This window comes from Drosophila gunungcola, unplaced genomic scaffold, assembly GCF_025200985.1.
Source record: "Drosophila gunungcola strain Sukarami unplaced genomic scaffold, Dgunungcola_SK_2 000001F, whole genome shotgun sequence".
NCBI classification, from domain to species: Eukaryota; Metazoa; Arthropoda; class Insecta; order Diptera; family Drosophilidae; genus Drosophila; species Drosophila gunungcola.
The window spans coordinates 15,775,392-15,792,134 of NW_026453197.1; the positions used below are offsets into that span (position 1 = coordinate 15,775,392).

The 16,743-nt window shown below is 40.7% G+C and overlaps 1 protein-coding gene across 6 annotated transcripts in view; it reads right to left on the reverse strand.

Annotated features, from left to right (window-relative positions):
* The window catches only part of LOC128262126 (disintegrin and metalloproteinase domain-containing protein 10), an 87,101-nt gene that overhangs the window by 1,051 nt on the left and 69,307 nt on the right, over nucleotides 1–16,743 (reverse strand). For 4 of the 6 annotated variants that reach the window (XR_008268318.1, XR_008268316.1, XR_008268317.1 and 1 more), the window contains exons 6-12: nucleotides 6,527–7,056; nucleotides 4,041–4,187; nucleotides 3,222–3,382; nucleotides 2,919–3,153; nucleotides 1,756–2,802; nucleotides 1,070–1,682; nucleotides 444–909 (exon numbers count right to left, since the gene is read on the reverse strand). Coding sequence is in view for 2 of the 6 variants with exons in the window: in XM_052996206.1 (XP_052852166.1) it covers nucleotides 1,070–1,682; nucleotides 1,756–2,802; nucleotides 2,919–3,153; nucleotides 3,222–3,382; nucleotides 4,041–4,187; nucleotides 6,527–7,056 (2,733 nt within the window). In the remaining 4 variants the exon portion in view is untranslated. The remainder of the gene's footprint in view (nucleotides 1–443; nucleotides 910–1,069; nucleotides 1,683–1,755; nucleotides 2,803–2,918; nucleotides 3,154–3,221; nucleotides 3,383–4,040; nucleotides 4,188–6,526; nucleotides 7,057–16,743) is intronic. The other 2 variants (XM_052996206.1, XM_052996207.1) reach the window with 2 other exon arrangements.

Genomic DNA, 16,743 nt, shown 5'->3' on the forward strand with positions numbered 1-16,743 from the left:
TAGGCTTTTTTAAAAATTATTTTTGACATTTCTGATTTTTTGTATTTTTTTTTAAATTTAAAAAATAAATATATTTATAAAAAAAGGTATTTAGAAACGCTTTTGCGATTAAAATTAATTAATCCCATTTAACCCCTTTTGAGTGATTTTATAATCACAGAAATCGGAGTTTTTAAGTCAATGTTATTGTTAATAGAGTGTGTTAAATAAACCATTTGAATGCACATGCAAAAACATAACAACAACAATACAAAAACATTATCCAAACTAAACGAAAATGGGGCAAAACCAAAATCAAGGGAAATCAGGAGAGAGTACACATGCAGGTGAAAAAGTACGACCAGATTATAAAACAGGGACAAAAATGCATTCAAAAAAATAATTAAAAAAGGGATCTCAAACCAAAAGAGGAAAAAACTGGGAAAAAATCACATAGGTCATACCAATTGCATCGGTTAATAGAAAATATTTTTCATATTCATTTTCATTTCTTTTTTTGTTTGTGTTTGGTGATGGGAAGCAACAACTCATGAATCGATGACTAGCAGCGGGCGTTTTTTTGGTTTTTTATTGGGATACATGGGGGTCTGTCTTTCAGTGTTCTCTGTATGGCAATGTGAGATGGATCCACACACACTCATCAATAAACGATATTGCGGCGCACTGGCTTGACGGCCTTCTCCTTGCTGCTGCTGCGGCTGCTGCCCTGATGCTGCTGCTGCTGCGCTTTTTGCGACTTTGAGTCTTTGGCTTTGGCACTTTTACCGCTTTTGCTCTTACTACTACTGCCGCCCGCCCCCGATCCCGATCCCGACCCACTGCCGACTGCCGCGGTGGATGAGTTGGTGGCTGTTGTGTTGGAGGTGTTGTTGGTACGTGATGATCGGGACTTATTGCGTGGTGGTAGTTCTGAATTTGTAGCGTTTCGCAAACGAAAAGAAAAACGACAAATTAAATGGGGGGTAACAAAAAATGAAGAGAGGAGCATTTCTGGGGGGGCAAAAACTACCAACTCAGGGGGCTCACTCTTTTTTTTTTGGGGGGGTGGGGAAACGGAGAAGACACACACCTTTCGGCGTGTAGAACGCTTGCTGCGGTTGCTGCTGCGGCGATAGTGCCGGTTGCTGTAGTTGTATGTGTTGTTGTTGGTGCTGTTGCTGTTGCAATTGCTGCTGTGCATTTGGCGGCGGCAATGGCAGCGGCAGCTGGGCCCGAGCCACCACACCGCCGCTGCTAATGGCCGCCTGCACACCACCACCAATGGAACCCGGTATCGCCTGTTCGGCTCCATACCCGCCACCGCCGCCGCCATGTGATCGCGATGCTCCACTGCTGCTGGCTGCACCGCCTCCACTGCCGGCCGCCTGTGGTCTTCCACTGCTGGTGGAGCGTGTGCCGCGACCATCGCTCCTTCTCGCCTGATTCGCTGCCGAATTGCGACTGGCGTGACTGCCGCCAGTGGGCAGTGGCACAACTGAGTGACCGCCCTGCTGGCGATCCCAATCATGCGGATGCGATCCTTGGTGGTGCGGCCGGGAGCCACCATTGCGACCTCCTCCTCCTCCTCCTCCGCCGCCTCCTCCTCCTCCTCCTCCTCCACCACTGCGTGGATAGTGCTGCGCCTCGTGCGCCGGCGGTGGAATGCTTCTGGGTCCTGCTCCCCGCTGATTGGGATGTCGTTGCTGCAATAAATTATAAATAAATAAATTAAAATATAATATAAATTAAAAAACAAAAGCTACTGCCAAACCCTACCATTCTACGCAACGTATTCATGGGAGCTCGCAATGTCTCACTGATGCGACGAGCCCGCCGCTTCTTTGGATTCGAACTGGGCGTGTGCACGGCACAGCACTTGATAAAGGCTCCCATGACAACGATGAAGGCCACGCCCATTAGCACAACCAAATACCAGTTGTCCACGATCCATTCGGCCACCGTCTGCAGGGTCTCCCGATTGAGCAGCAGATTCTTCAGCCGCACCAGCGGACCATCGGCGTCCACGGCTCGACACTTGAGGAACACATCACAGTAGCCCTGGAAATTATCGCAGGGCGATCCTGGCTGCAAACTAATGCCACCCTTTTGTATGTTGTACTTCTCGGCGAACTCGCTGGTGCTGCGACAGGTGCTGGTATCGTTGCCATCCTGGCAGGCCAAGTCGCAGAGTTTGCGCTTATTGACATGCGGCAGCGTGGTGGATGTGAGGAAACACTTGGTCATGTTCCAGAGCAGACAAGGTGATCCACTGCATTCACCACGCATGCATAGTGCAGTGCCATTGTTGCACATCGTCTTGTCATCCCGATGCCGTGGCTCTGGACATTCGGCCGTGGTTCCATTGCAGGTGCTCGACCAGCTGCACTCCGTCTCCTCCTTGCACTTCTGATGGTAGCTGGTGGGCACGAAGGCGCAGGAGTTGGACAAACAGCAGGGACCCTGCGACGGCGAACACTGCGTCTTGGCACGTCGTGTGCAGCCCTTGGCACTGGAGTTCAGCGACTGATCGTACTCGCTGATCAGACGTGGATAGCAGCATTTGTCCTTGCATTCCTCTTCGTTGAAGCCACAGTCGCATTCTTCGCCGGACTCCACGATCTTGTTGCCGCAGAAGGCTCCCTCGGAGGCCTTGAAGCAATCCCGCTTCGTATTCCCCACCAGCACATCGAGGACATTGGAGATATTCCGTATGGAGCAGGGCGAAAACTTTGAGTTATTTGGTCGATCACCGGAGGTGGCACTGGCAAACATAATATAGTTGCCGTTGAGATCACCAGGACGACACTCCTGCGGATAGTCATGCTAGAAATAATAATAAATATAAAACAAAGTTAGGAAGGTAAACAGAAACTTAAGAAATTTAAGAACTTGGTTTATTCGTATCCCAACTGGGAATCAAATTTGTTTCCCAAACTCACAGGTGATCCAAAGTTATGTCCAATCTCGTGGGCCAATGTCAACTGCGATACCTTCGGTGGCACTCTGCTATTATAGTTTACAAAAGTGATGATTCCCGTGTTGAGGGATCGCTTTGTGCTTTGATAATGTCCGGCCACCGTTTCCGTATAAGTCTTATATTTCTCGCAAATTCCACCAGAGGCTCCCGAAGCACTCGCCACCCAGGCCAGACCCAAAGTGCCGCCCGTGAAATCTCTGTAAAAGGGGTAGTCGTTTTAATAAATTAAAGAATTTTCTAAATTGTAACTAAACCAATTACCAACCTGTAGGTAAAAACATAGGCCAGACAAAAGTCCGAGTGGTCTTCCAGGGAATGGAGATTCAAAAAGTTCGACACATCCATATGCTCATTGCAAAAGGCGTTGTGTGGGCCATTATAGGAATTTCGACAGGCCGAATCGTCATCGATCTTAATGCGTTGCACCTAGCATAAGAGAAATAATATTATGTTATATAAATATAAACAAAAACAATTATTGAATGCATTTACATGTTAAGAATATAATAGTACATCAGTAAAATTCTTTACATTTATTTATGATATTGTACTTGGTAAGCGCTCCTGATAAATTGAACATTGTTAATATAGTTTTTGGACTATATTGTCAATATTAATTATTAAAATTTTTACATATTCTGTCATTTGTATTTAATTGAAATTAGAACATAAATAAATAAATTTACTGTTCTCAAACATTTATTTAAATTCTGAGATGTGTCCTTAAATGAAATTTGCATATAAAATTACGTGATTGCGTAGCATTTTGTAATCAGAAAGTGTGAAAAACTGACCTGCATTTCGCAGAAATAATATTATATGTATATTGCAACTCAATTAACGCAATCAATTAGTCGCGTGTGACACAAAAACTGTAGTCTAGGAAACCCGGATCGTGATTTAATATACACTGCACTAAAGACCTGTCCCCACACGGTTTAACCAGCTCCCAATGTCCTGCTGTGGTCGAAAGGTGCTGTGGGGCGGGTCCTGCCGCTTTGTCCTTATCCCATCATCATTGTTTGTCCGCCGGACTGCCGCTATGTGTGGGCGTGGTCGTGGGCGAGTGCGTTTGTGTACTCACCTCAAAGCGTATGTTGCGATGCTCGGTGCGTCCGTCGAACTTTGTGTTGCGGTAAATGTAATTAACGGCCGTCACGTGATGTGCAATCAGCGATGTGATTTCCTCGCGCGTTTTCACATCCACCTCGTACTTTCGTCCACGATCATGCTGTTACCAAAAATAGGCGCAATGAAAAGGTGTTGACAAAATTCAAGGGAACACTGGCTTCCAGCGTTTAAATTTCAATAGCTCAAAAAAATTGAAAACTGCTCATATTAAACATTTTGTATGTAAACATTGATCCTTAAATAAATTTAATAATAAATGAATATTAGAGTTCAACATAAATTTAATCATTAAACTTTGGAAAGCTAGGCTACATTTTAAGGCCAAAACCAGCAAGCCTTTCCCTCCAAATTTTATTTAGAATTAAATAAAAAAATATTTTTTAAGCTTCAAGGTAAACAGATTTAATTAACGTGAAACCACTTGAAATTTTTGTGGGATGGGGTAATAAAAACCTCAAAACCGCAATGTGCTGGAAAGCGGAAATGCGGCTGACATCTGTGTAAACGGGTCCAAAAATCCCCACACCCCGCCAGACAAACAAAAACGCCCCTTTCATCTAAAGCTCATCCAATCCAATCTATGCCAACTCCAACGCCCACCCAACAAACACTCTTCAAATATATTTGTATAAAAATGCAAATTCAGCTAAGCCCGACGAATATTTCAGCTGAAGTTTATAAGGCTTTATGCGCACTCCCCAAACATCCGGGGATCCAGCATCAGTCACCCACCGATTTTGGTTCAAAAATCAAAATGCCGCGGTGCCCAAGAGACAAAAACAAAGGCGGACGAAAAAGGATGTGAAACTTTGACAGACCGAAGTTTATATTCCCTTGCAAGTATAAAAAAAAAAAACAAATATTCATTCCAAACCATGGAAAAGTTGTACAGTTTTGCATGACTTATTCATAGCTCATAATTAAATTAATTTATAGTTCCATAGGTTTTTATATAACTGATAAGCAAACTTCTATTCAAAATTTGTTTACCCTTTAGAAGGATTTAAAAATGTGAACAAAAATAAAACGAGAAACGGAAAAAAGCACGAAATAAAACGAGAATCGTTGGAAGAGTGAGCGAAACAAATACGCGAATTATGCAAAACTCATTGCAAATAAACATACGTGAGGAAACGAGAAAGCGAAGACAAGGAGAAAGCCGGAAAGGACGAGGGGAGTGAGAGTGGCAGTGGGCGTGGGCGGAAACGGAAATAAGGCTGGCACTTTGGTGACGAGGATGTTGACGTCGAAATCATCTCGCGTACAATGCGAAAAAAACGAACGTAAACATAAAAGTGCGGCGAAAGAATGGCTCTAAATGGGTGGGGTGGGGTGAGGTTAGGTAAGGGGGACGGAGATGAGGCGGTGGGTGGTGGGTGGTTTAACACGGTTTCGGGCCATAACGGTTGATTGCATACACTGTACGAACCGAAGGAGGTCAGCTGATTGGATGATTGCAAAGCTATGTTCGCTCTGCAGATGCCCCGAAAAGCAGGCAATGCTGTGGAATGCGACAAAAAAGGGTTCGGCAAGTTTATGGAGCGAGAAAATTCGCTGAATAAGTAGGTAAACAAATATATTTTCCAAAGAAAAAATGCTATGGAAGTATCACTAATTTGCTTTTCTTTTAAGTAAAAAGTAACCGTGCAATCAAATTTCAATGTCTATTAAATTGTTGTAAATTATTCTTTTAGAAAAAAAGGAAAAATTACTTAAAATGATTGCACAAAATTATAAAAGGAAGTTCTGTTTCCCATTTCTATTTAATTTGTCAGCCCTGTGAACAATAAAACATATTGATCTTTTATTATTTTCTTTTTCACAGGTATTTTACAAATTTCCACGAACCATGAACCATGTGCCCCTGAAAACCAGAACTTTGAAGTTATTGCGTAGGACACCAGTCAATTTCTGTTTATCCATATCGCATAACATGGAAAGTACATACAAAAAAAATTGCTTGACAACTACGATGTCTATGTGCCCCTGTCATCTCCCTATCCCATAAACTATGTGCCTCCTTTTGTTTTATGCGCACTTCACGTTCGTGAGAAGTCTGCTGTCTCGTAAAAAATTGCAAAATTCATGGTCTTTTCTGCTTTTTTTTTTGTTTTCGGGCACGTGCCCCCATTTTGTCAGCATAAAAACTTGTAGCTTCATGGCCGCTTTCTCTACAATGTATACTAAAATCCAAGTATATACCAAATTCAAATTTAAAAAAAAATAGTAATTTAGAAATGTATATACTTTAGTGTTTTATGTTAACAATTTTCTAACTTTTTTTAAGTGAGGTGTCTAATTATAGCCCAATTGTGTTTTCGGGCTTCATTTTTTATGTATTTAATTGAATTTCGTTCCCAAACGTAGACAATTTTCTAACTATATTTACGTTTTGTGTGTGTCTAACTTAACTTATTTCATTTAGCCATGGCTACTTACATCAGCGATGCCTTCGCGTATGTGGCGCCAAATCAATGGATCCGTTTGAATGTAGAGCGAGCAGGTATTCTTGTTGTCCTCGCGACCGCGACCAGGTCCGGCGGATGAGCTCCCGGACCCGCCTCCACCTCCGCCGTCGGTGGCACGGCGCACTCGCTCGTGGACGAGCTGATGCCAGTCGGCCACGTTGGCGGATGAGCCCAGGCGACGTCCGGTCGAAGGATCGTAGAATGCACCCTCGGCGAAGTTCGCCTCTTTCGTGTACTTCTGATGGGGATACTTGAAGTCCTCATCGCCACCAATGTATTTCTTGGGCGGATGGGGCTGCTGTTGCTGCTGCTGTTGCTGCTGTTGTTGTTGCTGCTGCTGTTGCTGCTGCTGCTGTGGGGCGGACTTTTTGTGCAGCTGCTTCCGGTGGAGCTTTTGGTAGTCCTTTGACATGGGCTCCGGCAACTCTTCGACGGCTGAATTTTGTATGTTCTCCATCCACTGAGAGACCTCATCCGTGATGCCACAGCCGGCCACGTGACCTGCAAGGAAGAACAAAAGCAGAGAATGAATGCGGGAAGTAAGTTGGTAAGGAAAAAAAAATAGGGTCAGAATGAGGAATGTTAATTTGCTGATGCAGTCCGGCATTTGGGGCCTTCCCCATCTTACTGAATTCAATGGGAAAATTATTTATGACCTGCCCAGTGAAAGCCACAAAAATGTAATTAAAAGCAACCCCACGCAGATGCGAAATATACGAAGGGAAAAATTTAAATGCAAATGCCAAAGTCAAATGTTTAAGTAAAAACGGTGTAAATGAAAAAAAGTTGCTTTGAAAAATCGCAGTGAAAAAGTGGAGTGTACTACATCCTTTAGCGCCTGCTGCACTTTAAAAGTGTATCAACAATTATATTCACAGCTTTGCCGGGACTTCTGGCGGAGCATTGTCTTGGCCAGCGGAAACTGTTAATAGCCGCTAGCCGGTAATGAAAATTTATTGTTTTATTGTTTAAGCGCGCAGCCAGAGAAACCCGGTCGGTCGCTCTGCTGCCTTTTATCCACAATCGGAGGACGCGTTTCGCACGCGATTCGCTCGCGTTTTCATTTTCACCCCTCATCGCGACTGTCAACATTAAATAAACCAAAAAAACAAAAAAGGGGAATGCAACAGGGCGGAAAAGGGAATAAAGAACTGCACCGCAGAGTGGTGCACATTTTTAAAAGCTGCGAAGGTTTATGGTCCCAGCCATTTACATTCATTTCCAGAATAATCTTCTGAGTTACGAGAACTGCCCCGAATCTGGGGCAATGAAACGAATTTTTAAGCTGAGCGAATAAATGAATTAAAACTTTGCCCGGTATAAAACGGCGGACCTCTTTTATTAAATCAATTGATTGATGGAAAAATTTAATTTTTGTTTATGTTTGCTTTTTATTATTAACATTATAAGTTAATTAAGTCATATATATTAAATGCCAATATATTATATATTTTTAATTAAGTTTTTATTTATTTGGGTACTTTTTCTTTTGTAACGTTGGGAAGTCAAAAATCATTACATATCTAATTATTGCTTTTATTTATATATAAAACTTCCTTCTCCCGTTGAAAAGCAAGTTTATGTAATTACTTTTGGCGCTTTTTAAAAGGGAGCTCAACAGTTGCAATATCGAGGACAGTCTGCACTTTTCATTAAACATCATTTATGCCACTCGCCTGAATGCTTCTCGAAAACACCATCTTCGCCCCTTTTGAGAACCCTTTCAGCCAGCCAGCCAGCAAACGAATCGCTCGAAAGTCATAACAAGGCAACAGGATTTCCCCTCTCCGCTGACACTATTTCTTGGCGCTGGCATGCCGACGATATTCATACTGGCGCCAGGACGAGGACCGCTGTCCAGTCCAGTCTCCAGTCAGCTCCCGGCTTCCAGCTCCCAACTCCCAGTTGCAAAAATTGCAGCTTTCAGTGGAGCTATAAATTTTTATTTGGCTGATGCTATTGTGTCAAGTAAGCGGGGGCGGCGTGAAGTTGCTGGGCTCTGTTGCTTTTGCTGCTGCCGTGCCATTACCATTATGCATTTGCTTATTCTTCTTCGTTTTCTTCGCGCTCGCTTTTTATTTGCCAACTCCCCAACTGTTTGTCTTTATTACAAGCATTTTGGCGGCGTTGTCGTTCTTCAGTGCAGGATGGCAACGTTGCCCGCCAAGCACGCGACCTACGCCAAATTTATTGCACTGAAAAAAACTTAGCACACAGCATTTTTAAATTTATTCTAGAAAAACAAGTAGAGCAAACAAGCTAATGCCAAGTTTAAAAGGGGTGTGTAATAATAGACAAAAGGTTTACTGCTCTGAAAATAATAACAACAAAAAATAAAAAATAAATAAATCATTTAAATTTAAATTAAAAATAAATAAATAAATAAATAGCTTTACAAATAATACATAAAACTCAATTGTTCTGCCGACATTTAATAACTACTTGTAAATATTTAATATCTTGTTTTCTGTGATGACAAAATTAATATCAAGGGTTGAGGATTAACTAATTTTCTATGCTAATTTCCAACAGTGTAGGCAGCGGGTCGTGGATGCAGGTGGAATGTTGCTCCAGGAAAAGCCGTAGTCATAGACATAGGAGGCAGCCACTAAATACGTAAACCCTAGAGAAGCCAGAAAAGCCGCAAGAGGCACAGCTTCCCTGAATGTCCCGCTCTCCTCGAAGGCCCCACATAATCCACAGTGGCATGCAATTTGCATATCAAAGGCAACCCCTCGAGTATGCTGCCTGCTGCCTTCTATACTATATATCCCTCGCTATGTTTTATTTGGTTGCATGCCGCTCCTTACTCCAATGACCCGTTTTTATTTCATTTTGCTGCATCGCCTTCTGCTTGAATTTTCTTTTCGTTTTTCCCACTTTTAGGGCCGGCCTTATTGTTGCTGCCACTCTTATGAGCTTTCGAGAGTGTACGAAGATGCTGATCTGATGCTGCCTAGCCAACCCCAAGATGTTGTCTGATTTTCGGTTTTTATGCCATCCCACCAGCTAGCTCGCTTTGACCGACGACGACAGTGCCCTGTACTCATGCTCTCCACCTTCTCCCCAATCCTTATCCAAACTCAATACTGCCCTTTGCCTTTTGCCCTCCGCCTTCTTCCAATTTCCCATTTCAATCAACAGCTGTTGAGTCGCCATCGCCAGCGTAATAGAGCGCGCGTCTCCGGCACATTTCATTTTTCCAATTTCTCCGTGCCACTCAACGGCTGCTTTTTGCCTTCTTCTGTCCTTTTTTCCACCCTTTTTTCTTTCTACTTTCCTCCACGACAACTTCTTTTGCTACAGTCAGAGAAATTTTTAAGATTGGAATGAAGATCTACCAATCAGTAGTAATTGGAACAAAATGGTTGTTTTGCTTGAACCAATATAAATAATATAATATATTCAAAAGGACAAATGGGATTCAAAAACTGGAACATTTGTTAAAAAACTTTAAAAAATTAAACAGCAAGGCTACCTTTTCTAAATAGTAGTAGAATTCTGACAACCAAGTTTTGTTCAGAAGCTATAAACTAATAATCATCATCAATAATACATTTTTAATCACCATTTGTTTGATCACTTCTTGGTGTCATGTTATTTCTACCAAGCATATGTTTTAAAATGAAACTAAAAAAAATAGTTTTGCTTACTTTAGTTCAAAACAAACAAGTGAAGGTAACGCCTTTATAGCTTTGAACAAACTATAAAACATTTGTGCATAAGGGTTTAAAACGAAAAGAAGAAAATATAATGAAAACATTCAGAATTGCATTTGTTGCGTTTCTAAGTGCACTCGACACTGGCTTCATTCGCCGGCACACATTCCTTGCCCCACCGCTTACCCATCCTTTGGCCCCCTTTTGGCCCACACTCACACACCCACACACCCCCTCTCTGGCGACACCACTTCAATCATATTTCGCTTTGGCTTTGACTGCATCGCCCAGCGCCTCGTCGAGATTTCTGCACAAAGATTAAAGTGCACTTTTGTGTTATCTTTTTACTGGAGTTCAGATCAACTCTTGCACTTGTACAAGATTTTTCACTGCGACTTCGATGTTTTACGTGTTTTTTGTCGTAGCATATCTATTTTATTTTATTTGTATTTTTTGTGGTCCTTTTTTTTTGTTGCGCCAATTGAACAAAAGCCACGCGCGCGCTTGCTCGACTTATGAATTTTACAACTTCCGTTGCCAGTCGAGCTGAGGGCAGCTGGGATTTTGTCGTCCTGGAAGCATTACACATAAAAAAAAAGAAATAAAGAAAACTATAAAACCGTTGTAAAGCTACTTCGTACCCAGTAATTGCTGCCAAACCTAAGACTTACTTGGATTATATATGATATACTGATGAAATTTAACATGGAAATTGCGAATGCGAAAGTTTGTAAAAGTTTGGTTTCGCCAGTATTAAATTTATTTGAGTCAGAAACACCCATCAGAACTAAGATTACTGGGTGTTAAAGTAGAGCACCCGGGAGCAGGAAAAATTCAGCTTGAGTCGAAGACAAACGACATTCAGACATGCAAGCGGCTTTCGTAGTTGGGCTTTTGCCTTCCAACTCCCTTACTTGATCCTTCTTGCCACTCCCCCTTTACCCCACCGTCTACCGCCCATCGCCCACTTTCGTCTCCCAATTACTGGCATGGACCCATTCAAGCCACTTGTGGCCTTTGCTTTCTGTGCAAGTGTGTGTGAGATGCGCAAGCAAAAATGAAAAATAATTCCAAATTCAATTGCAAATGAAATTGAGGGCGAAAGACGCCATAAATACACACACAGTCCTGCACACAAAGAGCATTCAAGCCCACCCCCTATGAACCTCAAACTGAATCAGCACCCCAAAAGGCCATAACAGACGCTTTATACAATTTCGACGCTTTAAAAGCAAAATAAGGGAACAACCAAAAACGACAAAAAAAAAAAGCATAACTGAATAAGAAGCACCAAATATTTGAGCCAACAAAAGTTCACACACATACACACACAGTTGCAACCAAATACTCTTACAAAAGAAAATATAAAAATGGGAATATTGCATTAAATGTACAGCGGAGTTCAACATAATAGCATTGAAAATAATAAGTACAGAAAGACAAAGTAAAACATAGTACGTAAATATTTCTTTGATAAGGATTTCATCAAATTAAAGATAAATGTATTAAAAAAAAGGAGACTATCTTTTAAATTATCTTTTTTTTATTTTATTCTTATCTTTTCAGCTCGTTTGTACTTTAATTTTTTGCTTATGAGTTAATCCGTTAATCAAAATATTGAGCACATGTTTTTCGTTAAATAGTATTTTATGCACTTGTCTTATTTTCAAATGCTTGTAGTAGCATAACAAATAAGGACAAAAAAAATTTTTTTTAAATGCATAAAATAAAATAACACGCCTTGTTGTTTATCGTATTTATATTTTGTTGTTTTAATTATTCCCTAACGAAACTCAAAATTCATGTTTTTGGTCTTTTCACGAAAATATAAAAAGTATGTAGCATACATCTGGACGCAATAAATGCTGGGGCCCCAAGTCGTGGGCGTACATTATACGGGCGTGGCATGTGCGTGCTGGCTGCCGGCGTTGCTTTTCCATTAACAAGTGGAAATCATCGGAAATGTTTCGCCTTTGCTGCCACTGCTCTTAGTGCGTGGATGTCGGTCGGCGGCAGGAGCACAATTCATACAATTTTCCCTAATTTTCCTTTATTTTGTAAATGATTTGATTACCACGTTGTTACCGTTCCCGCTGCTGTTTATTTATTTAATCATTTATTCCTTTGTTTATTCAGACCCTGTCCTCATGAGCATCGTCAGTTGCTCGCCAGTTTAGTCTTAATTTGTTTACACGACAATTTTAACGCTCTTTTTTATTTGCCTTAATTAAAAATGTTTTAATTTGCGCAATTGTTTGACGGTTGAACGCTATGAAGAGCAGAATTTTGAGTTCCTTCAGGGCTTATGATGTAATTATTAATCCCGCACCCAGGATTCCTGAATTTAATTTGAGGAATTAAAGTCGTTTTAAAAATGTATTTAAATTTAAATGCTTTTGAAAATTAAATAGGTTTTAAAAGTATTTAGGATTAAGTTTGTTTATAGTTAAGAATGAATTTCAAAACCATTTGAAATGCTATAATATCAATAAGCCCTTTGATATTCCTACTCTTTGGGTAGACAGCAATTTAAGTGGATAACTAGTTGTTCAAAGCCCACGTCCTTTTATAAAGTCTTAAAGGGCAACATCCCTGACCTACCATTCCTCACACCCATACCCATATGGATAACTAATGTCTTCTGCCCGTGGCGACAGCCTTCCGTCGTTGTCACACTTTTGCAGAAAAAGTGTCGCCGTCATCGTCGTCACCTGCGCTTTGGCACTTTCGCATAAAGCCACACTCACAGTAGTGCGCCCACGTTGGGCAAGAAACCGAAACAGAAACAGATTACGCATTTTGGCCGCGTCCATGGCACAAGCAAAACAAAACGCCCGACAGAACGAGTGTCCGTCCGTTGGCGACACCCGCTGCCTTCCGCATACAAATTAGTTTTTGTGGCGCGGCCTTTTGCCCTGCTTCTGAATGAAATACACCCCCCCATCCATCCTTAAATACGATTCTCATTTCCGTGCTTTTTGTTTGCCACTCTTGGCTTGCAAGAACACATTAATATTAAATACATTGATCAAAATAGTGATACATAAACATGTGGTTCTATTCATGAATTCAATATATGTTGGTGACTCGTAACTTTTGGGTCTAAGGAAATGAGTCTTTGAATAGCATCAGTTTTGTGGTCGAAAAGAATAATTTATTTAGGTTTTCTTATTAGAAAAATATGTTATATGAAAAAATATATATATACTTGTAGATTATTGTTTTATCTACATGTTATAAATAAATGTTATAAACGAAATACCACTGTTTGAGGTTGTATATAAGAAAACAATGAAATAAACCAAAAGAAATAAATTAATTTATTTCAATTATTTAAAAGTAAATAATGAAATTGTATTCAAATACTGTATTAGTTTGTTCTTGGCAACAAACCATGATTGATTTGGTATTGAGGACCTCACACAAGGTGTCACAATCAGCTCAAATCAAGTTATTCAATGCAGGGCTTACGATTGACAGACGAAGCACTGAAAGGCAGGTAGAAGTCTAATTGTCGCAGCTGTTAAGACCCCACTTGGCATTCATATTCACATTCGCATTCGCATCTCAACTCCCAACCATCCGTAACTTTGCACTCAGCTCAGCTCAACTCAACTCAAGTGCCAGCAAAAGATAAACAAAATTTGTTTCTGTGCGAATGGATGTTGAAGTCGAACGACAAAAGCTTAGTTAGAAGGCAAAAGCAAACCGTAGCCAAGCAATTTGTGGTCAAGTGCAAACTAAAGGCGGCCGATGACAAGGACGATGATGATGATGATGATGGTGATGGCTCCAGGACTGACTTTGGGCCAAATGAAAAAGAAAAATTCCTAAACGATAGAGCCAGAGCTCTGCCGCCTGCCTCTAAATGGGCTAAAAATAAGCCAAATGTATGGGCTCGACTCTCTGTATCGGCCACTAATTAACGACGGAATAATTTCCCCTGCCAGGGAAATGGAAATGTGCCACAGGACTCGGAATTCGGTCGTCCTGATTGCTACTGTGGATGAGAGATGAAGAAGGTTTAGGAGCGAGGAGTGAGACAGGTGGCTAGTGGCTCTGGTTCTCCGGTTGCTATGCTCTTGGAATTAGAAAAGTTCATTCGACAGTGCAACTGTTTGGCTTTTGACCTGCTCTGCTCCTTTGCCTGTGCAGCTGATGCTCCTTGTAGGCAGCGTTTTGCATGCAAGGCAAAGTGCAATATCAACAAGGTCCCCAAAAACCAAGAGAAATATGTCGACTTGTCACACAAAGCCCAAACTTCCACTGGGCCAACCGCCTGACATTGAACACACGGGCACACACACACAAACACACACACACACACGTGAGAATCCTCTTGAAAATACGGGCCGGAATTTTAAACTAAACTATGTTCGGAGCACTGTGCCCAAGGACTGGCACTGATAAGACAGCCGAGAATGCCCAAATGTGGGGCTATTGGAACACACCAGCACCATATGCACACCAAACTGTGTGTTGGGAATTTTCATTGCATGCAGCCAGGCCATAAAATAAATGGAGACCCTTGTGCAGTTGTATATTTGAAAACCCACGCAAATCCATCCACACTTGTATATCAATGTAAGGACAGGTGGCAGAAGGGGGGCGCCGAATACTGGTTAGGACACATGGAACTTATGGCCTAACTGATAGTGATTGACAAAATGGAGTGTTGTGCAAAGTCAGCTGAAAATAACGTTGTATACTGTACGAAAATATCGTATTTTTTAAAGGAAAAAACGATTTTAAGATTTATTATGGTACTGATATATATCTCATATCAGTACAGCATACACAACTATGGAATTTTTATTACATTTTTGTTTATGACTATAAGCTAAATATTAGTATGTATTTTTCAACAGAGAGTGTTTACCAACCTGAATTAAGCATCATGATCTCATACTTAATAATATCTTTAATTAACTCTTTAGGCTTAAATTTCAGCTCACTTTAAGACAACACAGTGTATTGTGCCAAGTAACTGTATAAGCCTCATTTCCTCAGCTGCAAAACCAAAACGGAAGAAACAAATATCATCAAGCGCAATTGCATTTGTGGCCGAAAACTGGAAATATTTACTTGCCCGGTCGGTTTGGGCTGGTATTTCGGCATTGGCTTTTGCTAGAGGGAGACGACAGATAAGCAGAAAGGAGTTTCCTGCCCATTTGGCCAAAAGAGGAGTTGCCAAGTCGGGTAGTCGAAATAAAGATGGACACTGAAGATGGGTGGAAGTGGGAGTGGTAGTGGGAGGTGTGTACGGGTGAATCTTCGTGCTTGGCCATGATAAAAGTGGTTTATGGCTGTGGTTAAGGACTGTCTATAGGTTCTCCGACGTAATCCACTGTTAAGAAGTGCATTATGCTCTTTGTCATGTTGTTAACTTTGTTGGAGGTGATAAGTTTATGAAGTGCTGAGGCTCAACTATTCATCGTGACTGAAATGCATTTAGGGAAATGTGTATATCTTTACTGAAATGATGTAACTTATAATATTTACAATTATAATAAAATATGAAAAATAAAATAAATAAACTAATGGACTTTAATAAAATTTTGTACTACCTTTAAAAAATATTGTTCTTTAATAAAATGTTATACTACAGTTTTAAAACATTTTTATAAATAATTAATTTAAATTTAATTTCATGTGAGTTTTGTTTTAGATTTCTTTACCTATTAAGTTGTTGAGAAAACTATGTTACAAGTTGATTTATTTAAAAACTTTTTTTTTTTGTAAAAAAAAAATTAATGCTTAACTATTTTAAACAAACGTTAAATAACAAGCAAGATACCCTATATGTTCGTTGAGTATTACACACAAAATCAAAGACACTCAGGGGCGTTCAGACCAATGCGAATAATTTTGAACTTGTTTTAAATTCAATTGGAACACTGGAGAGGCTGCTCCGTTCCCGGACTCATGGACCATAGAACATAGACCACAGGGCACATGAGGCCGTGTTTGTGTGTTCGCCAGCAGTTACAGTCGCCTATAACAAAAGTGTTGCCGTTGTCCTTGTCGTTGTCATCGTCATTATCAAGTGGCTGACACCCTTCCGAAATGCCGCCCACCAATGTCCCGAAAATAACCCGTAAAGCACTTAAAAAAGACCGCATGACAGCCAGCGGGCGACTAACAATCCCCGTCGCTTTCAGATTTCCTTTATATTCTGCTTGACAGTGTGGTTTGAGAGGTTGCCTACCATAATCGATGGTTGATGTTGTTTTTGTCGTTACAGGTTAGTGCTGGTATTTAAACACTTACCAGGGATATCAGGGATTAAAAAAAAATTTTTTAAAAAGTGTTTGATTATTTGAGTTTTGGATGGCAAAATTTAGGCATTTTATCAAATCTTAAGTTAACTTAGCGCGTATACTTAAGTATATATTTTAAATCAACAAATACAACTTTTTAACAAAAAACATTTTTTAGAATATTTTTAAAAATAAAACATTGTTTTCAAGTGTAAAAGAACTGTCTTTGGAGTCCCAGCCAACCGCAATGTACACTCCTATTTCCCGTT